We start from the raw sequence: 21,527 nt of genomic DNA, 5'->3' as shown, positions 1-21,527 counted from the left end.
TGGTCCAGCCAGTACTTGTGTGTTTTTCCCGGCTTTCACACACTTTCTGTGTAGAAACTGCAGTTTTTCTCTTCGTAACAAAACCCAAGGGCGCCTGTAGCCTGCAGGAGGATGTTTGCAGAGGTTGCAAGGTGGTTGAGATGCAGCCAAGCATCTCTGAAGCAGAACACCTACCTTGCAGTTTTGTTCTTAAATAAATTCTGCCCGCACAAACTCCAGCGGGATCCAGAGTCATGGCAGGACTAGCGCGGTTACGACGGTCAGTATTTATAGGAGCGCAAGAAATCATTGTTGCTAAAATAACAACTGATAGTAATAGAACCGGGTGTGATAAGTTATCCAGGGTTTTTTGTTGTTGTTTTTAAGGAGGAGAAGGCACCGCGCGCGGGAGTTCCCGCTGTCTGATTTTATTGCAGTTTTTTGTCCTTTCGCGGAGCAGACGCCCCGCCTGCGCGGTGCTCACCCCCCCCCCTACCCGGCCAGGAGCGACCCCGCCGCACAGCGCGGTGGGCGCAGGGGAGGAGACGGCGGAGCGGCGAGGAGTGCAGCCCGCTGCCAGGGGCTGGAGGAGCTGACAGGGGCTGGAGAGGCTGCCAGGGGCCGAAGGAGCTGGCCGGGGGGCTCGCAGGGCGCGGCGGAGGCGGCGGCTCCCGCCTCAGCCCGGGCCGCGGTGAGGGACGCGCGGGCCGCGGCGCCGCGCCTCAAACTTTAGCGGCGGGGGGCGGCGGGGCCGAGCCCGCCCCGAGCGCCCCCTCCCCGCCCCTCCGCAGCCTCCCCGCGCCGGCGGGGCGGGCCGGGGGCGCTGAGGGGCGGAGCGGCCCCGCCGGGCGGCGGCGGCGCCGAGCCGGGACGCGGCGCCGGGCTCCGCACCCCGCGGAGCGGCGCGGAGCGGCCCAGCCCGGCCCAGCCCCGGAGCCATGCCGCTGCCGTGCCGGGGCTGGACGCTGGCGCTGCTCACGCTGCTCGTCGGTTTCCTCATCTTCGCCGATATCTCGGAGATCGAGGAGGAGAGCGGGTAAATCCCCCCGGCCCTGCGCGGGGAAGGGGCGCGGAGCGGTGCTGGGCACCGGGGAGGAGGCGGCGGCAGCGGCGGAGGAGGGGGCGGGCGCCCGGACAGTTTCTTTGTCTCCGGCTCTCCCGGGTTTCGCCGTGCCCAAGTGGGAACGGAGCGCGCTGCGCTCCCGCGCGGCTCCGCGGGGCCGGGGAGAGCCCCGGGCGGGACCGGCCCGCCGGGCAGGACGGGGCTGGATGGGGCACGGGGCCGGGCAGGGCTGCGGGACCAGGTACATCTCCCGCCGGAGACGCGGTGGTACCGGTCCGAGGAGGGATGCCGGAGCAGGTACCGGTCCCTTTAGGGATGCTGAGATACATGTCCGGATAGGGATGCCGGAGCAGGTACTGCCCTGTTACACACACTGAGGTACCGGTCCGGGTGGGGATGCTTTAGCAGATACCACTCCCTTTATAGACACTGAGGTACCGGTCCGGGCAGAGATGCTGGAGCAGGTACCACTCCCGTTAGAGATGTGGTAGAGCAGGTACCTCTCCTTTTAGAGAGGCTGAGGTACCGGTCCAGGGACGCTCCATCAGGTACAGGTATGGGTAAGGATGATGGAGTGGGTACCAGTCTGATAAGAAATGTTGGAGCAGATCCTGGTCTGGAGAGAGGGATTTGGCACGGGCAGTGCTCAGGTGCTGATGGATGGATGGAGCAGGTCCCTTAGTGGGATATTGGTGTGAGTGGTCTGCTGGACAGTGATGCTGGGGCAAATTGCAGCCCAGGGGGTTTAGGTGCCACTGCTGGTCCAGATGGGTGTGGTGGAGAGGGCACCAGCTGATGGGAGTGGTGGATAACAGAGCAGTCTGCAGGTGGATAAGGGACCAGTCTATGGGATAGGAGGGATGGAGCAGGGATCAGTTGGGTGGGGGTGATGGAGGAGAGAGCTTAACCCACTGGTGTGTCCCTGTGGGATGCTTTAGGGGCTTCATGATCACCCCTCAGTGATCACTGTCATGGTTGGTGTTTACCTGCAGGTGCCATGAATGGCAGGGGCTAAAGCAGCCCCTCAGTCTGAGGAGCAACACCCCATCTCTGAGGTCTGCTTGGAAATTTAGGATATAATAAGAGGAACAAATGCAAAGAGGAGGGTTTGCATTAACTTGAGGAACTTGCTACAGCAATGTGGAAAACCAAATAATTTCAGTAATGAGGTGTGCACTCGGGGCGCCCAAATGACACAAAGGTCTTTCTGTTTGGGACCAGCTGGCTTTGTCAGCTTTTACACTGAAACAAGCACCTTTATGAGATGATAAATGAAATGCAGTGATGTTTGTTTATTGTTTCATTGTTGTGTTATGCTGGGTGCCACAGGCAAGAAGTGCTTAAAGGTCACTAGCCTTGTCCAGAAACATCCAGCACCAGACTGTGGGTTACCAGGGCAGATGAATTGTTGCTCTGCAATGAGCTGGCACTATCTATATAATAATAAAGGAAATTAAAATCTTCTGATGCATCCTCCCCATTGGACAGGCTGCTCTGATCCCCTTGCTTTCTTCCCATCTCCTTTTCCGGCTTCTGTTCTTTCTTCTCTCTCCTCCCCTATCTGCTAAATCTACCCACTAGAACTTGCTGTGCCCTTATTGAAAATCTATTCTGTTTTGTTACTTACTTGTCCTGTTTTTCACCCTGGTTCATTAGGGATTCCCAGTATTGTGTATTTTTTCTCCCCTCTTTTCTATACATTGTATGGAAATTGGCTGTTTGCTGGCTGCTTATCTCCAAACCCTGGCATCTGAGTTTGTTGCTGTAGTTCCTCCGAGGAAGTTCTGCCAAGCTGTGCGGCGGCAGGGACAGCAGCAGGGTCAGATGAATTCTGTAGGAACAGCGAGCAGCTCGTTCCACACAGCCTCAGGAAGGGCAGGGTAGCAGGGACTGGCACAGGAGAGGAGCACCCTGCACCCAGGGGGTGAAGGAGGGTCCTGGGTCCCAAGCCCTGTGATGCACATCATCACCAAACCTTTCACAGATCAGTGCCCACTCAGCTGTGCTTCCCATAGGGGATAAACAGAGCGAAGGTGGGACCCTGCTGTATTAATTATATATTATTTAATCATTAACTCTGGCAAACTGAACCTTTCCTCTTGCTTTGTCCTCTCTCACCCACTTTTCCCCATTGCATCTCTGGAGTGTTTCGGGTTTGATGAGCTCCTGCATCCCAAGCGCCAGACACTGCTCACCTGGCACAGAAGCCTGGCACAATGGGCACTTCCATCCCTGCGTGCTGCCATGGTGCCAGGAATGGTGAGCACAGTGCTCTGACCTGGCTGAAATGTATTGCTGTGGTGACATGGAAAAGCAGAGTGCCTGGTCTGCAGCAGGTCAGGGGATGATAGAGGGTTTTCAATTGTGGGAGCCACATAATAGCAATTTTTATTAACAGGTCCTGTAGGTAAAGGGAACTGTGTGACAGCAAAAGTGCACAGCAGTGTAGAGAAAAGACCCTTCCAAAGTTTTCCAGGAGCTCTCAGTGTGTCCAGGAGGGAGCAGCTCCTCTCTGTGAGAGGTTTGGGAGGTGCTGTACATTTGTGCAGCCTTCCAGCACATCAGGAATGTTTGGCTGTAGGATTGTGTGGCTCAGCATCCTCCTTCACACACCCCAGACCACCCTTGCTGTGGTCAGTGCACAGGGAAGGAAGGAGCTGCCCAGCTTCCCCTGGCAGGCTGGTGGCACTGGGGGAAACACAGGCAGGTGCAACTCTTTTCTTCTTTTTCCCTGGCATGGAAACACTCTCTAATTATTGTGAGGAGCGAACAGCTTGCCCACTTTTGCACGTACCCTGCCCCCTGCCTGCGATTTGGATTGTCTTTGGAAGAATGTTCCTTGCACGGGTGGGAGTGGGGGGAACAGATTTCTCTCACCTGCAAACACTGAGAAATTTCAGAAAGAAAACACAAAATGTTCATTAGGTTAAAAGTAAGAGAGAATATAATAGTCCTAATACTACAAAAGGACAAAAAGTCCAAAGCCATGCTGTTTCTCTGGACAATAAGTTCCCCGCCTCGCAGATGAAGGGAGGTAGGAGGCAAGGACAGCTGGAGCTGCTCTGCCTGTCACAGGCTTCTGAGAAAGATGTTTGTGCCTTAAGCAGTCCCATCTCACTCCTCTAGACATCCTTAGACCACCTCCCCCAGCCGGGCGATGCTGAAACAAAGAGGTGTTGGGGCAAGGATGAGAATTCAGCAGTTTCTCGGTCCTGATGCTGCGTCGCTCTTGCTCAGCCCATTCCTCCCAAACCTGTGCGGGTTTTCCCCCTGCTACATCCTTGTCACTGGCTGGACGTGTCACCTACGGCTGTGTGGCTTGTGTGGCGGGGCTGTGGGATGCTGGCAGGCAGGATGCCGGCGGGATGCTGGAGGGATGCTGGCGGGCAGGGACATGCTGGCCGGTGTGTGCTGCTCCGTGAGGTATTGCTGTGCTGAGCGGTCTGGGCACTTTGTTTCCGAGCAGGCTGCTGGTTCCGGGCTGCTGAACTTTTCCGGCAGCCCGGTGGCGCCTGCGTTTCCATGCAGCGCTCCGGCTCTTTGTTCGGCTGGCAGGGAACAAAAGACGCGCTCCGTGTGCCTTGGGGAGCGCTGATGGCATCGCAGCCATTCCTCCATCCGCGCCGGGATGGCGCAGCGCCGCACACCTGGCCCCGCAGAGAAAAACAAAGGATTTGGCATCCACTGGGGTCACTATTATCGCTGGTGAGGAGGAGAATTCCGCTCCGGTTTAAGGGGACTCTCTTTGTTAGTGTGCGCCTGCTGTTGCAGTTCTGCAGGGGTCCGGCTGTGTCCTGGTTGTCTGTAGAGGGAGCTGGTGACCCGCTGCCACCAGGTGACTTCTCGAATTAGCGCCTGAGCCATCTTAGGGAGCACTTGACACTTGGTCTTAATATGAGCCAACCTTTTCCCTGCTAGCCCAGACCACACGCCTTTCCATCCTGATTACAGGAGGAATTATGTTCTGCTCGCTCCGAGTGACGGATGGGAGTCTCTGATATTGCTGGCCTGCCTGCCTGCCTGGGAGCTTGTCAGTAAATTGCCACTTTTTCCTCGTGTGCCCTTTTCCAACACCTGCCTTTCAAAAGCTCAGGAAGAGATTTTGTGTCCTTTATGGAGGCTGCTGCACTTGCTGTGAGCGGGCTGCAGTCGTGACATTTCTTGTCAGGGTTGGTCCATGGGGTATAAATGTCCTGCTTGCATCTTCCAGGCTGTGATTCACTGCACCCAGCCCAGAGTTAGTCTAAGACTTGCCTTCCACCAGAAAGTTTTGCTGGAGGAAGTGCTGCATTCTACCAACAAGTGCTTTTGTGCCCTCACACAATGGGCAACAATTATCCAGGTTGGGCTGGAGGAGGAATGACTCTCCACAGGAGAGGAGCCCATAGACATCCTGGAAGTGTTCATGTGTATGGAGCCAGAGGAGAGCTTTGTGCTCCTTGGGCATGCCAGAGCTCTAATGAAAGCTCTGTGACACATCAGGCTGGAAAATAAAAGCAACGTTGGAGCACTGATTTGAGTAAGGAAATACTCAGGGCAGGCTTTGATTGCAGCTCTTCTGACAAGAACCTGAAGTACAAGCAGCCGGTTCCAGGCTGGCTGCAGAGCTCCCTCTCCTCCCCATGAAACTCTCCCTCACCTCCTGCCACAAAAACACCTCCAAACCCCTGTGCTCCTGCCTGGAGCAGGCTTAGGAAATGAATGTCCACACTAAGCTGAGCTCTGAGGGAATGCTGGAATAGTGGAGGGCTGGGATCAGCAGGATGGAAAGCACTCACAGACCCCCAAGTGAAACAAAAAGGAAAAGCCAAAAGTGCTAAGGGATTTCCAGTCTGTTGAAAAGTTACTCCTCAGCCCAGCATTGGTTGTCAGCAGCTTACAAGACCCTCAAGGAGGAAATTTCTGACCTTGCTGGTGAGGAGAGCTGTGGCAGGGGGATGCAAAACACCAGCCAGCCTTTCTTGGATGCACTATTGCTGTAGCCAGGCTAATTCATGCAACCAGAGCAATGGAGACAATAAAGCAATTCCCAGGTTTCCTTTTTGCCCAGATGGGCTTTTTGTGTCCCACCTCTGACCCTGCAAGTGCAGAATTGCAGTTGGGAGTGCAGAGGAAGCCTTTCTGTCCCACAGAGAACACGGAGCTGTGAGTGCTGGCTCACTTAGGGAAGGTTTGTTGAATGACTTCAGAGACTCAGCCTCCTCTGGGACCAGGGCCAGCAGTGACACAGCAGATCCTGCTGCTGCCACCACCCCTCCCAGCCTTCCCCCAGCACGGATGGACTCAAGGGGTTGCTTTTCTCTCACATGGCAGATGAGCTTTTGATCTTCCAGGAAAAGCATTTAACAGCAGTGCCTTTATCTTTCCTTGGGCTTGCAGGCTGTCCTAATGATAAGATGAGGAAATGGCCTTAACTGGCACCAGAAGAGTTTTAGATTGGATTGTAGGAAAAAGTTCTTCACTGAGAGGTCTGACAAGCAATTGGCACAGGCTGCCCAGGGAACTGGTGGAGTCATGATCCCTGGATGTATTTAAAATATGTGTAGATGTGGCCCTTAGGACATGGTTTCATGCTGGACTTTGTGGTCTTGGGATGACTGTTGGACTCAGTGATCTTAAAGGATATTTTTAATCTGTATGATTCTGTGATTCTACAGGTATTTTGCTTTTTCATCCTTGAGAATAGCACTGCTTAAATACATTTTACAGTTGCTGTAAAAACCAGTTGTTCCAAAACCAAACTAAAATTGGACTACTTCTAATTGCCTCCCACATTTGTTTCCCCTGGGCCTGGGTCATCCTCAGCAGCAAGAAATAAGCCCAAAGTACAAGATTAGACAATAATTATTTTGCTGTTTCTCTGGCTTCTATCCCCAGTGGCATCAGGAAACAAGCAAGTTCCCTGGCAAAGTAAATTCACTGGAGGTGCAGAGTTCCAGGTGTCCTTCAACAAACACCACTGCAGAGCAGACAGGTGTCAGCTTCAGTCTCTTGCAATGCAATAGGAAAAGAAAGAAAAAAGAAAGAGGAAAAAAAGGAGAGTGTCTTTACAGCTCCTTTTTCTTCACATTTCCACTGTAAATCCTTGTGATGGCTGGCAGCAACCTTGGTGCTGGTGGTGGCCTTGGGAGATGCATCTTCATCAACAGCAGCAGAATTGGCTCTGATTGGGAAGTGCAAGGGCTGATCTAAGGAAATGGGCACAGCACTGCTGAAACAGTGACAGTGGTGTAGGGTGAGAGCTCTTTCCAAACTTAGGGCTGAATACTTCCTGCCCTTGCAAACCAGGTCCTTGTTATTGCATGCAGAAACCTGCTGGGACTGTCCCAAACAAGCACAAACCCCAGCCCAGGCTTTCTGTCTTCATTCTGAGCACTCTGTCCCTCCCATGCAGTGCTCCCCATGGGCAGGGCTGCCTTGAAAAGCACATTTTGTCCCAGTTTTGGGGTGCTCTCTCAAGGCATCCTCAGCTGCAGGTATCACCCATGTGTCTGGCAGTAAGGAATTCAGTGATGGTTCTTACAGCAGGCTTTGCCAGCACCTTTAGGGATATCAGTCAACTCTTGGCCAGCAGCTACAACAGTGGCCATGTTTCTCCTGCAAAGATTAAACATCATCATGGGGCATCTCCAGCACCTTTTCAGACACCCAGAAACACACTGAACTGGCAACCAGCAGCTGCTCAGTGAGTGATTAAGCTTCTTATTGCTGCCTAAGTTTCCATGATGTAGCTTTGTGAGAGGAGGTCCAGCTTTGAAACCACCATGGACTGTTCAGTAGTTGGCAGCTCAGCATTTTGATCTGGGATCTACATCACTGTGAAGTTCCTGGCATGGCCCAGTTGCTGGTTGTGGGGTGTAGCTCTCACCCAAGCACTCCCAGCCCGCTCTGTGTAGGCTCCAGATATTATTTATGTTATTTTGGGGATGCTCATACAGAAGAGCTGCCCCAGGAGGGTGTCTCTGCTCAGGAGAGGTCCCTCAGCATCTGCATCAACAGGGAAAGAAGAAACCCCTGAGACCTTCAGTATTCCAGAGCACTGAGAAAAGAGATTAGAGGGGTGTGGGAGGATGAGCCCAGGGGCCACCAGCCCCACATGAGAATGTTTCATGTTGTACCATCTCCCAGGGTGTGTGGCACCCAAGATGCTGCAGGAGCCATCAGGATTTTTGGTTTCTGGGGCATGGATGCTCAGGGTGACAGGTTCTGCTGCAAGCCTGATGCTTTGCTGTTTGTGCTCCTGAGAGCTCTGCTGTTAGCAGGAAAAATTATCTCAGGACAAATGGATGGTGTAGACATGTTTTGTAAGCAGTGAGGCTTTTGTCTCAGCTATTTTCTAGATCTTGTCTGAACTTTTTTTATACCTTCTCCCTTCCAGAAGGAAAAAAAAAAAAACAGAGAAAGAAAGTAAATTACACAAACATATATGAAATACACAAACACCCTGCCCAGTCCTAAGCCCCTCTGGATGTTTTTTGCCTGTTTCAATGTCTGTTTCTTTGCTGGCTGTTTCATTAACACAGCCAGAGAAAAAGAGCTGATGCCAGGAATAATGTTTTAAAGATGAGGGAGAGAATAAGGTCCTGCCAGTATGCAGAATGGGGAGGGGAGAAGTGCCTGCCTTTAGAGCAGTGATGGAACAAGAGCATCTTGACGTGATTGAGTCAGGCCATGCTGATGTTGTGGCAAATGCATGTATATGTAAGAGCTGACACTCCACAGGTGCCAGAGACACTTTTGTGGCTCAGGAGAAGCTCATACTGGGTTGGGCCCTGAGCTGAAGGCAGGGGCAGGGGTTTGGTTACCCAGCTGGACCCAGGTGATGTTTCTGAAAGCCATAATACAGGCACACTTTCCTAAATGTGATTGTATGACTTTGCTAGAACTAAGCTTGGAACACTAAAAGTAGCACCTGATATTTAGGAAATTTTTGACACTCGGGCTGCCAAGCTGTGACAATATAATCAAGTGAGATTTTTTAAACACATGGAAGTGTGATTTCAAATATCTCATCAAGAGTTATTGCAGGATCTTCTCTCCTAAAAGACAGCTGCTTTGGAAATATCTTTCCAATTAATCCCTTGCTTGCCTGGGGAGTGTGGGTACCACAGCTACCACCCAGCAACCACCACTTCTCTCCATCACAGTCTCCTCCACATCCCAGGGTGAGAGAGCCTCCAAAACAACTGGTAAAATAGCACAGGAATGGCTTGCAAGGGTCTGATGTGCCAGCTTTCCCCAATATTTAATGAAATGGGTTGCAGGAAGGGGAGATGATGCTGCAGCCTGGAAGAGCAGCATTCTTGGAGGGGAGCAGTGCCAGGAAAGTGCACAAAATATAAAATACAAAATAGGTACAGACTGCCTTAATGGGCACAGTCTGCAGCCATCTCAGGAGACTGCTGGCTGCTTTTTGGGCCAGTGAAACCTTTGCAGATCAATTCCTGTGGTCCTCACACCCAGCAAGAGCCACACCTAGCAGGTAAAGAGCAGCATTTCCAAGAGGACAGATCTGCTGGAAGCTCACAGTGCCTGCTCCTGGCTTGTGGAACTCGTTTTTTGGTGTTAAGGGCTAAGCCACTTCACCCCCAGTGTCCCAGCTGTAAAACAAGGATCATAAAATGCACCTAACATAAAAGCAGGTTGTGAAAACCTAATTAGTAGGTGTTGGTCTTTTGAACCCCTCAGGTAAAAATTGTGGCACTCTGAACTCTCCTCCTGGGGAATTCAGGTGGATAAATTCAGCTTAATAATCCCCCAAGGGACTATTATCTTTTATGTGGAGGAGGGAGAAGAGGAGGACTTGGGTTGTCCAAGGAAGAGGCAGAGGTTTTGTTCCACCAGGAATGAGTTTCACATTAAGCTGAGCTCTGAGGGAATGGTTAAATGTGGTTAAATGCAGGAGGGTTGGAATGAGATGATCCTTAAGGTCCTTTCCAAACCCAAATCATTCTGTGAGCTATGAAATGGGTGGTTGGGTGTGGCTGAAATTTCCAGTTTCTGTTTCTCATGCCTTCTTCCCATGTGTAAGGCCTGCCACAAATGCTGAGGGGGAGCAGGACTTGGGGGTGGGCATTGTAAAACAGCCATGGAAAACACATTTTCTAGTTAGTGAGCCTGGGAACGTGGACATGTGGAGGCTGCTGGTGTAGATCTGCTCTCCCAACGAGGCTCTGTGACCTACTTGTTCAGTCAAAGCAGCTTTGAGTTCACGTGTCCAAGCGGCTCCAAGCGAGACCAAACTCACCTAGCAACAATTAAGAGAAGCATTTAAGAAGCAGGAAACGATGAAAAGGAAAATAAAAACCCCTAAACAGGCCCATTCACAGGGGGTGAATAGAAGGGTCTTTGCATACCTGATTTTGTCACAAATTATTCATCCAGGAAAATTAGGACCTGGACCATGTGACAATTTTCTTTGACATCCTCTGATATATGAATCAGTGTCACTTTAGATCTGAGCACAGAACGTTTTGACCTATATAATATCCTAGATAGTGGCAATGCAGCTTGAAAATCTCAGAGAAAATGAGAAAAGATGGCATAAGTCAGTAAGATGGCATTAGCACATATAGATGCAACTTATCACTGGAAAACATCCCAACAGAAGCCCAAAGAAAAATGTTTTGTAAATAATAGGATTAGGAAGCAGGTTGGTACTTTGTGGAGCTGGCTATACAATGAAACTGATAACAACTAGATTAATAAGGCAATTCAGTCCAAACACAGTGTAGCACTAGAAAGCTTTTCAAAATCAATGCTATCTGTGCTATTTTAATCGAGGTTGGTCTTTGCCTTTTGAAGCAAAGAGATTTGAAACTCCAGGTCAGGGAGGTGGAATAAAATGGACTGGGGTTTTTTTGTTGTGGTTTGTTTGGGCTTTTTTTAACATGTGCTTCCTAATTAGTACCTTCCATTTCAGAATGTTTTCCTCTTCCCAGGAGGGGAAAATGAGGGTATACAGGGGTGCTGGCTTGCCTGTGTTGGCAGTGAAGTGTGGCAGACCTTGGAGAATACTGTGCTTGGCTCAGTTTCAGTGTTTTGGGCAGCTGGTTTGTCTGGCTGGCACCCACCAGTGGGCTGGGCAGGGTGACTGGAAGGGCCAGAGACCCCACAGCATCCTACAGCACACGTTGCCTTCCACTGTGCAAAGGGAGATTGCAGGGAAAGCATCCTGAAGTTGTAGTGTGGCACACAAAGCACCAAGAACTGACAGTTTGGGGCATTTTAAGATCCATAAACCAGCTCAGACCTTCAGGCAAGTATCATGTCTCACCTTTGGGCAGTGTCCATGTCCTGAAGAGAGAAACCAAGCCTGGCTCAGGGAGCAGTGTCCTTGCCAGCATCTCAGGTGTCCAAAAGAGCATCATGGCCAGCAGAGCAGTGATCCCAGTGCCGTGGGAAGATGGTTAGCAGAGCCTTGCTCTCCTCCACCAGTGAGCTGTCCCCTCCCTGTTCATTTATGACAGCAGAACCCTCTGTCTGCATTGCAATATTTTTGCTTTTCACAGTGTGTGAGGAGGAGAGAGTAACCCCTGACACTGTCCTTGAGGCAGTCAGCTGGCAGCCAGTCCCCTTCCCCACTGCTGCACACAGGCAGAGATGCTCTCAACTTGTCTCCTCACATGCAGCATCTCCAGCCCCTACACCTGCCTTAATTCCAGGAGGAAGCACACAGAGCTGTCACTGGGGGCATGTGAAGCCAGGCTGGATAAATGCATTTGAGTAATACGTTGTGATGCTCTGAATCCTTCCTGCTGTAGCCACAAAACATGGATGAGGTAGGAACTAACACCTAGGGAACAGTCTTCTCTACTTCCTAATTTACCTTTTTTTCTTTCACATGTGAATCAGCATGTATTCAGGGAAAAAAACCCCATTTCTTTCTCTAAGCTTTGTCTGTCCTACAGCGAGTGTGAAGGAGTGTGAATCCCATTTGGAAGCTCCTTCAGAGGAGGTGTCTCTGAACAGGTGCGTGGTTTGCACACTAATCCAGCCTGCTCCACACCCTGCAGTGAACCCCATTAATGTGGAGCCTTGTTAAATGCCACGAGGCTCCAGGAATGAGCCAGCCCTGCTGTTCCCTTGATGCACCAAAAAATGAAACAGCTCGCAGGCTCTCGGGTCTGCCAAAGGACAGAGGAGAGCAGGAATCGCTCTGACTTGGCCATGGATGGTCTCTGGCAGGAGGGAGGAGAGCGAAAACCATGGTGGCATTTCCAAGGGTTTGATGTTAGGTGGTGCTGAGGGCTGTGCTCAGACTAATGAGGGGATTTATGTGGCATCCTGCAAGTCTGAAAATCCTTTTTAATGGCACCAAGCACACTCACACGCTCTTTTCCTCTTTCGTTTTTGTCTAATGCATTTGGGATTTTTTTTGCAGAACTGGTAGAAATACATTCTCCTGAGATACATTTTCATTAAGGTGTATATTTCTGGGTAGCAATATTTCTGCTGGAAGAGAGTTTGGCTCTCTTTATGAGCGTGCTCATTGGGATATCTGTGCAACGGGAACAATAAAACAGAGCAATGACTACATGGAGGTTAAAATGTGTCTGAATGGGAGCCCAGCTCCCTTGAGCATCACAAGGTGGGTGGCTTGTTCTTTGTGACCCCTCTGAAAACAGCAAGCTAAGGCAAGAAGGAGCTCTGCAACCAGCTAGATGTGTGTATTTAACTGAGGATTCACAGCTCCTGTGGGTGGTGTGGTTCTCTGAAGGGGCTTGTCCAACCTGTTATTCAGTATAGCTTCATGGAGGTGCTGGAAACTTTGGCTGCTCATTCCTACAGGTCTTGGTCAGCCTGGTCTGACATCTGTCCTTGTGTGGTGGTGTCAGGCCATGGGAGTGACACTGCTGTCACTTCAAGTCTCAGCTCCAGCATGTGGATGACTGTGGTGAGTTGGCCTTGGAGCTTCAGCCAAGTCACACCAGAGGTGGGGAGAAGGGGCTTGAAGGCACTCACAGGATTGGAGTGGGCTGGAGTGGAGCTCTGGGTCTGGCCTGGGTCCCTGGGAGCTGGAAGAGGGTACACTGAAGATATGAGGTCTCCTCAAGTCATTAAATCTGTGAAAAATAGAGATACTGGATGTCCTCAGCTAAAAGCCCAGGTGAAGACAGCGGTGGGATCTGTCCAGATCATTCAGTCCCCACCTGAAAAGGAAAGGGCGAGCCCATTGGCAGCTGGAGATGGAGGAGAGCTTCTGAGTGCACTGCTAACACCTGGCTGGTAAAGAGAAGCGGAGATGTATTTAATGCAGCTGTAGGGCGCACTCTGCCGTGGCAGCAGGACCAGATGTCTGTGATGGCTGGTTAGATCACACAGGAATTATTAATTGGGGTGGCTCGGGGCGTTCTTTGCCAGAATGGCTTCATGGTCACAGCAGGGCACAGTGACAAAGGATAAAAAGCCCTTCAGAGGCATCAGGACATGTCCCTTCTTCATGGGGTGGGACATGGGCAGCGTGGCAGTGTCTCTGCTCGGAGCCCTTCAGAGCAGGATCTCTTGACTGTTGAACAATGCTTGGCAGAAAGGAGCTGGAATTATAAATAATGCATTTCCTTTGTCTTGCAGGAGTTCTGGAGGCAGAGGTACAATCAGATCAGCTGTGAACAGCTTACATAGCAAATCTAATAGGTTTGTAAATTAGATTTTGTGTTCATTTGTTTTTGCTGTAAGGCAGCTATTAATCTGCTTCTCCTCTTCGCTGGATAGTGCTGTTCTTATTTAGCAAATGTATCTGTTCCTTTTCACTTCTGCTTTGCATTTTCTTAATCATTCCCCCCCCCCCCTTCTTCCAGCTCAGTGCAATAATCATTTGCAAATAACCAAGGATCTGGAAGTTGTGGTGATTGAGAGAATGAGAAAGAGTTTACTTATTGTGAAAATAAGTCAGTGATAGAGTTGCTATTTTCCATAGTTCTAAGTGCTATTAGAGGAGCAATCACTGTGTTTGGGATCAGAGCTCCAGTTTTGTTGCAGTGCACTCCCATCACATCCCTTTGTGGCAGAGTCATTCCCAGCCCCATTCAGTGCCTCTCTGTGTCATTTTTACAAAGGTTCCCTGTCAGCCCAGCCTTGCCAAGTGGCATGTTTGCAAAGGTTTGCATGACAGCATACAAGGAAGAGTGATATCATTCTGTGGTGATGTCACCACCCATGACCAAAACACAGAAACTGGACAAAAGAAAAACCCAGAGTTATTCCCTGGATTGCTTTACACTACTTCAGTCATGGGTTTTGACACCTTCTAGGTAAGGTTTCCAAGACATGAGTGATGCAGCAAAATGCAAGAAGCAAACAAATCCAACAGACTGGCAGCCTCTGGAGAGGAACTGTACACACACACATCAGGACACTGGCAGCCAGCATTTATAAACACATTTCCTTGCCTTTCCGACACATTTTACAGTGTGAGCCACAGTGTGTCCTGGGGAGCCCTTTCCCTGAGCTGGAGATACCTTCCCAGGAGCTGGATGTTTGTCCATGAGCCTGGGCCACCACCTCTGCCCCATCTCTCACTCTGCTCCCTCCTTGGGGTTTATGTGCTTTATATAAATGCATTTATTTTCAAAGCATTTCCCAGCTGGAAGAAGCCCTTTGCAGTGGAGAGGGAGATTCCCTTTAGCTGATAGCAAGTGCTTTGGCTGTGTATTTTTCAGAGTGCTCTGAAGTGTGAAGGCTTCTTTGGGTCTGCAGATACACACGCAATTTCTTGATGAGATGCTTGGCTTTTCTTTTTGGAGGGCAGCTGGCTGGAACCAAATATTTGGAAGCTCCTTCAATTCATGCAGTTTGATTTTAATGTCACAGAAGTGCTGGGGCTGATTTGCTTCTTTGAGCAGGGATTAAACACTGGGGTCTCCCAGTGATCTCTGGCTGCTGCTCATTTCTTGATCTGGAACAGGGGATATGAGTTCTGAAATCCTTGTCTCAATTCTAAAGAGGAAAAAAGTTTCCAATGAGCCAGCCTGCCCCTCAGTACAGGATGCTCACAGCCCAGTCACACAAGCAGCACCCAGCAGCTCAGCTGAATTAATTTAATTTCTCCACTGGGTGAAGAGAGGGTTGCTCCTCTCTGGTGAGGTTTTTAATCTTCTCCAGGAGCTGAGCTGCCTCCACTTTGGGATGTTTGTGTGTGACTACAAGGCAACAGGGCAGCCAGCTTGGCCAGGATGTCTCTTAGTGAATTTTGGGGTGTCCTATCTGCAAGTGCCCATCTGCCAGCCTGTCACAGTGTGTTTTTCTGTGCATGCCTGCCTGCAGCTCAGTGTGTAATGGTGTGTTTTGTGTGGAGCTGTGCCTGCCTGTCAGTCTGTGCTCGTGGAAGCAAGCGGGTATTTAAGGATCTCTGTCTGTCTGCTTGAGTGCAGCAGAATAGGAACAGCCTTTCACTTCTTGTTTAGCTAATAACTACAATTTGGCTTTTCTGATGAAGTTTGAATTCCAGCAGCCAGAGCTGAAGATGGTGATTAGAAGTGCCATTGGGATGCTAACGGATTCTGTCTCCCTCTCCCTGACTTTCTTTTCTCTAGAGCTGAAGTAGTAATAAATGACTCCTCATCTCCAGCTGTTGTTGACAGAAGTAATGAAAGCATTAAGCACAACATTAAACCAGCCTCATCCAAATGGAGACACAACCAGACACTCTCTTTGAAGATCAGGTACTGGTAATTACCTGTAGGACAAGAGACAGATTTGGTCCTCTCCAGTGCAAGCTGGCAAATTGTGTATCATCTAAAGAAGTCAAGGAAGAAATAAAAAGACTTAACCTCCTGCTGAGATGGGCTTCATATCTGTAAACGATTGCTTGGAAATGAGTTCTCAGCTAAGCCAGCTGGCCTAGCAACAACAAAACAAGGAGCACTTGAGCCCCTGTTTTTCAGGCCAAGTGGAATTTGTGTGTGCAGGTGATGGGTCACAGAGGGAAGGAGACCCTGAGTTAACTCAGGGACCCTCACTAATGGTGGGCTGACTGTGGTACCTGGCCCAGGCAGGGATGAGTGGAGAGGGAGCAGGCAGTGAGGTGGAGATATCCTTTAGTGAGCTGTGCCTGGAGAGCATGGTCAGATGGACTGGCCAGAGCGTCAGGGCACCCAGGAGGCAAGAGCTCATCTCACACCTGACCAGCTTATCTCTGCACCTCACCTGACAAGGCTCTTTTCTTCCCTGTGCTCAGAAAACAGATCTTGAAGTTCCTGGATGCCGAGAAGGACATTTCAGTGCTGAAGGGGACGCTGAAGCCGGGGGACATCATCCACTACGTCTTTGACAGGGACAGCACCATGAACGTGTCCCAGAACCTGTACGAGCTGCTGCCCCGCACCTCTCCCCTCAAGGGCAAGCAGTTCCCCAGCTGTGCCATCGTGGGCAACTCGGGGGTGCTGCTCAGCAGTGGCTGTGGCCCTGAGATCGACGCTCACAGCTTTGTCATAAGGTAGGGAGGGCACTGCTCCTAAAGCTCAGGGCTGTGGTGGTTTTGGGGTCCCCCGTGGCAGGAAGGAAATGAGTCTGACTCCATGTTCTGAGAAGGCTAATTTATTTTTACATATTATTTATTTTATTTTATTTTATTTTATTCTTACATGTTGTTTATATTTATTTATTTACTTACTTACTATATTATATATTTATATTATATTGATATAATCATTAATTATATTATCTATAATCAATAACTTATAATTGATATAATTTATATATAATTAGATATAATTTTATATATAGCTATATTATTTATATCAATAACTTATATTGATGTAATTATTATGTTATTTATAATCAATACTTATAATAATTAATTTAATAATTAAATAATTAATTGCATTGATGAGTTGATATATTTATATATTATGTATTATTTCTATATTTGTTTATATTATTATATCATATTAATTATATCATATCATATATTACATTATATTACATTACATTACGTTACGTTACATTACACTACATTACATTATACTATACTAAAACTATACTAAAGAATAGAAAAAGGATACTTACAGAAGGCTTAACAAGATACTAATTAAAACTCCTGACTGCTTCCAGAGTCCTGACACAGCTGGACAGTGATTGGTCATTAAGTAAAAAGAAATCACATGAAACCAATCAAACAACCAGCTGTTGGATAAACAATCTCCAACTGCATTCCAAAGCAGCAAAACAAAGGAGAAGCAACCAGATAATTGTTGTTTTCATTTCTCTCTGAGGCTTCTCAGCTTCCCAGGAGAAGAAATCCTGGCAAAGGGATTTTTCAGAGAATATGATGGTGACACAGAGGGGCTTTGGGAGCAGTGCAGGGGTCTGGAGTCCAGGTCAGCTGGGGCAGCACAGCCTCACATCCCCATGTGCACTCAGAGTTCTGCTGGAAACCCTTCCACACATCTCCAAGTGCTCCCCACAGGTTCTTGTAAGTGCACGTTGTCTCTTCTCATGGTGCACCATTTACCCCCTGAGCCTCCTCTTCTCTCAGGTTTGTCCTCTTGCAAACAAACCCCGTCCTGGGCTCTCAGAAACCTGATTCACTTCTGCCCTCAGCACAAGGGTGCACCACACGATGCCCTGGCACCACATGCCCAGGTGTGACAGTCCCCTGTGTCCCTTCTGTCCCCAGTGCTGCACTGCCCAGGAATGTGCAGCAGCACATCCTGAGCCCTGCTGGGACACACCAAATTCACTTCTGGAGGTGTCTGAAGTGGAGAGGAGGAGCTCCTGCCCTCCCAGCCCTATGCCCCTGTTAGCTGAGAGGCTGTGGATTCCACAGATGATTTATGTACATGCAGACATTTGTTTTCTGGTGAGTCTATTACAAGGACAGCCCAATCCATCAGCAGCTCACAGAGGCGGTGCTGGTGTGATGTGGGAATGAGGATAATGTCACCTCTGTCCCCCTCTGCTCCAGCTGCCTGGCTGCTGGCATCCCACAGGGGACAGAGCATCATCCTCAACTGGAACACGAGTGAGCAGAGGGAAAAACTGCTTACTGTGGTTCTGGCAAAGTTCAGTGGGGGGCATTCATGTCAGGCAGCAGAATTGCAGGATAAAAGCTTTTCTGGATGTGAGGATGGGGATTTTGAGCAGTTTCTCCCCAGCCATGTGCTGGTGCAGGTCTGGCACAGACACACTTCCCATTGTAGGTTGTCTGAGCCACTGCTGGAGCCTGCATCTTCCTGAGGAAGGTTTGCTCCATCCAGGCAGCCTTTTCAGCAGGATTGGCAGTGGCCAGTGACTGGGTCTGTGTCCAGAATACAGATCCAATGTTTATTTTTACTGAATTCACTCCTGTAATGAGTCAATCAAAAGGCCCGCATGCCAGTAGCTGGATTTTCCTTTAGTTTTCCCATCTGTAAGTAGGGAAAACAGTAATAATATCTGATTATCAAGGCAGATGCTTAGGAAGCAATTCCTGCTCATGAAATACTGTAACTTCACTGTCAAACACTACAGCAGAGCACTCAGTGTGCAAACACATGGGTAGCCTCTGCTTTTTAGGATGCTGGGTGAGCATCTCTCTGCATCTCCCCATCAGCTGGTGCCCAGTGCCATTTGCCCTGTGCCATGGGCATGGCACAGATACAGATGACCCCTCTCAAGGATCTGTAGGAAACCACTCTATAACCAGGGTGATTTGCTGGGAGTTTGTCCCACAGGCCCTCAGCCCTCACGCTGCTGTGGCACAGGAGCTCAAGATACATGGCCCATGCCCACATCTGAGAGGTGGCACCAATGAACACTACAGAAAAAGGTGTTTTTTGAGGTCACAGCCTCCGGACAGCCAGACCCTGTGGGGACCATGTCCTGGCATCCCCTCCTGCTGGTGTCAGTATCACCGTGGTGCCACCAGGTCTGCTGTTTGCAGACACTCTTGAGGGGAGAAAAGGCCTTTGGGATAATGTTACTCCAGCAGGGCTGAAATTAAGAGGCAAGTGCTTTCCTTAAGTGGAAAAGGCTGTTTTGTCTAAAATCTGCCATGGGAGCAGAGACAGGAGCTTTGTTGCTGATGTTATTTTTTAGGGGCACCAGAAGAGCTGCTGCTCCCTGCAAACCACCCAGGTGACACCACAGTTGTGGCTGACACTAGCCTTGTCGCAGGGGGACATGTGTGTACATGGGGATGGTGGCTGAGATGGAGATGGCTCATCATCACTAATTTACTGCAGAGGGTCATTCTCCCTCCTCTTCCTCCCAAAAGCATGGGCGAACAGGCACCAGCCCTGGCTTTTGGCACCACTCCCCGCTCCTGCCTGTCACTGCCCTCTCTCAGTGCATTAAACAGAGCTGCTGGCTGTTCCCCTTTGCAGGTGCAACCTGGCCCCTGTGCAGGAGTACTCCCAGGACGTGGGCATGAAGACAGACCTGGTGACCATGAACCCCTCGGTGATCCAGCGTGCCTTCGAGGACCTGGTGAACGAGACGTGGCGGGAGAAGCTGCTGCAGCGCCTGCACAGCCTCAACGGCAGCATCCTCTGGATCCCTGCCTTCATGGCCAAGGGAGGCAAGGAGAGAGTGGAGTGGGTGAACGAGCTCATCCTGAAGCACCACATCAACGTCAGGACTGCCTACCCCTCGCTGCGCCTGCTGCACGCGGTCCGAGGGTGAGCGCTGCTCTGCTGAGCTCCCAGACTGCATTCCCTGGGCTGGAAAGGGATCCCTGGGATTCTGGGATCCCCAGGTTTGTGGGATCCCCAGGCTTGAGGCATCCCCAGATTGTTTTCCTGGAGGAGAACAGCACCACTTGTTCCCTTCTGCAGACCATGAGGGAGGATGGGGTGGTGGATGGTCCCTAGATAAGTGTGGTGTTTGTGAGGTCCTCAGGATGGAGGGGGAATTGAGAATCTGACTCAGTGTTCTCAGAAGGCTGATTTATTATCTTATGATATGATATGATATGATATGAATAATATATATTATAAATATAATATAATATAATATAATATAATATAATATAATATAATATAATATAATATAATATAATATAATATAACATATAGTCAATATGTAGTTAATATTTTAACATCTACATTAAAAATTTCTATTTGATATTACTAATTATAACTTATATTTAATTTTGGTGTTTATATTTAGTATTAATATATTAGTATATATTATATAATATATTATTATATAATTTATATAATATTATATGGACATTATATGATATATGAGTTATATTATATTATATTATATTATATTATATTATATTATTATCTCTGAGACTCTGGAAGCAGTCAAGAGTTTTTATTAAAAACTTCTCTAAGTATCTTTACTCTTTAGTATAGTTTTAGTATAGCATTCTATAATATAATATGATATAATATAATATCATATGATATAATATGATTAGATATATATTATACGATATAACATTATATTATTATTGATATGATATGATGATATTACAGAATGCTATACTAAAACCATACTAAAGAGTAAAGATACTTAGAGAAGTTTTTAATAAAAACTCTTGACTGCTTCCAGAGTCCCAACACAGCCTGACCGTGATTGGTCATTAAGTTAAAACAATTCTCATGTTGGATAAACAATCTCCAGCTACATTCCAAAGCAGCAAAACACAGAAGCAATTAGATAATTATTGTTTTCATCCCTCTCTGAGGCTTCCCAGTTTCCCAGGAGAAGAATCCTGGGCAAAGAGGATTTTTCAGAAAATATGACAGTGACAGATAAGAACTTGTGAGCAGGGGCTCTCCACTGTGCTCTTTGAGGGCTTTTAGCAATATCCAAACCTCCAGGGCTTTCCTGGGGCATCACCAGAACTCCCAAGGCTGTGGTTAGGGCTTTCCTTGGAGAAATGGGTGAGCACTGAGCTAGCCATGAGATTTGTCACCTTGTGCTCCAGTAACACAGGTCTGACACTGCTCCTCAAGTCAGGGAGCTCCTGTGTGAGCCTGGCTGGGAGGGCAGTGATGTGGTCTGGTCCTGCTGGTCACATAAACAGGGCCAAGTGCTGGTGACTGGGTTTGCTGTGAGGGAAGGAAAAGGTCTTTGTGTTCTCTGCCTGATCTTCTGGTGTACAGGAGACACAGCTGTGGCGGGAATGAGAAAAGAAAGAAAATAAAAGAAAGAGAGCCCCAGGGGTGAGATTTTCATGTAAATGACTTGGGAATGGAGTAGGCTCTTGCTTTTGTGCTTCATTTCTCTAGGAAGATCATGATTCTTTAGGCATTTAGAGAGTTGAGGCAGACAGTGACTTTTGCTGGAGATGACTTATGGCAGCAGTTGTCCTCTGATCCTGACCAGACCCCGTTAATCTCACAGGATGGCAATTTCCTTGTGTAGCTGGTTCTCCCACTTCTAAAAAGCCTCAGCATTAATGTCCCTTGATTTCTTTGAGCTCTTCTCCTGCACACCTCTGAGTCTCAGCTGGTCCCTGCTGGTGTTTCCTGTCCCAGCTCAGCCTGTGTCAGTGCTGGGGGTGGATTGGGGACAGGTTTTGGGGTCGTTTCAGCCAGGAGCAAGACAA

The 21,527-nt window shown here is 48.9% G+C and overlaps 1 protein-coding gene across 3 annotated transcripts in view; it reads left to right on the top strand.

Annotated features, from left to right (window-relative positions):
• Positions 1-218: 218 nt before the first annotated feature.
• ST8SIA2 (ST8 alpha-N-acetyl-neuraminide alpha-2,8-sialyltransferase 2) overlaps positions 219-21,527 on the top strand; it is a 31,355-nt gene continuing 10,046 nt past the window's right edge. The window contains exons 1-5 of one of the 3 annotated variants that reach the window (XM_074549210.1): positions 219-259; positions 13,616-13,678; positions 15,577-15,705; positions 16,221-16,478; positions 19,348-19,641. In XM_074549210.1, coding sequence (XP_074405311.1) covers positions 234-259; positions 13,616-13,678; positions 15,577-15,705; positions 16,221-16,478; positions 19,348-19,641 — 770 coding nt within the window. In that variant the 5' untranslated portion in view covers positions 219-233. Of the gene's footprint in view, positions 260-428; positions 1,016-13,615; positions 13,679-15,576; positions 15,706-16,220; positions 16,479-19,347; positions 19,642-21,527 lie in introns of those variants that run through there. The other 2 variants (XM_014264676.3, XM_005483456.3) reach the window with 2 other exon arrangements.

Source organism: Zonotrichia albicollis, chromosome 11 (genome assembly GCF_047830755.1).
Source record: "Zonotrichia albicollis isolate bZonAlb1 chromosome 11, bZonAlb1.hap1, whole genome shotgun sequence".
Classification (NCBI taxonomy): Eukaryota; Metazoa; Chordata; class Aves; order Passeriformes; family Passerellidae; genus Zonotrichia; species Zonotrichia albicollis.
This window is presented reverse-complemented; position numbering and strand designations above follow the sequence as displayed.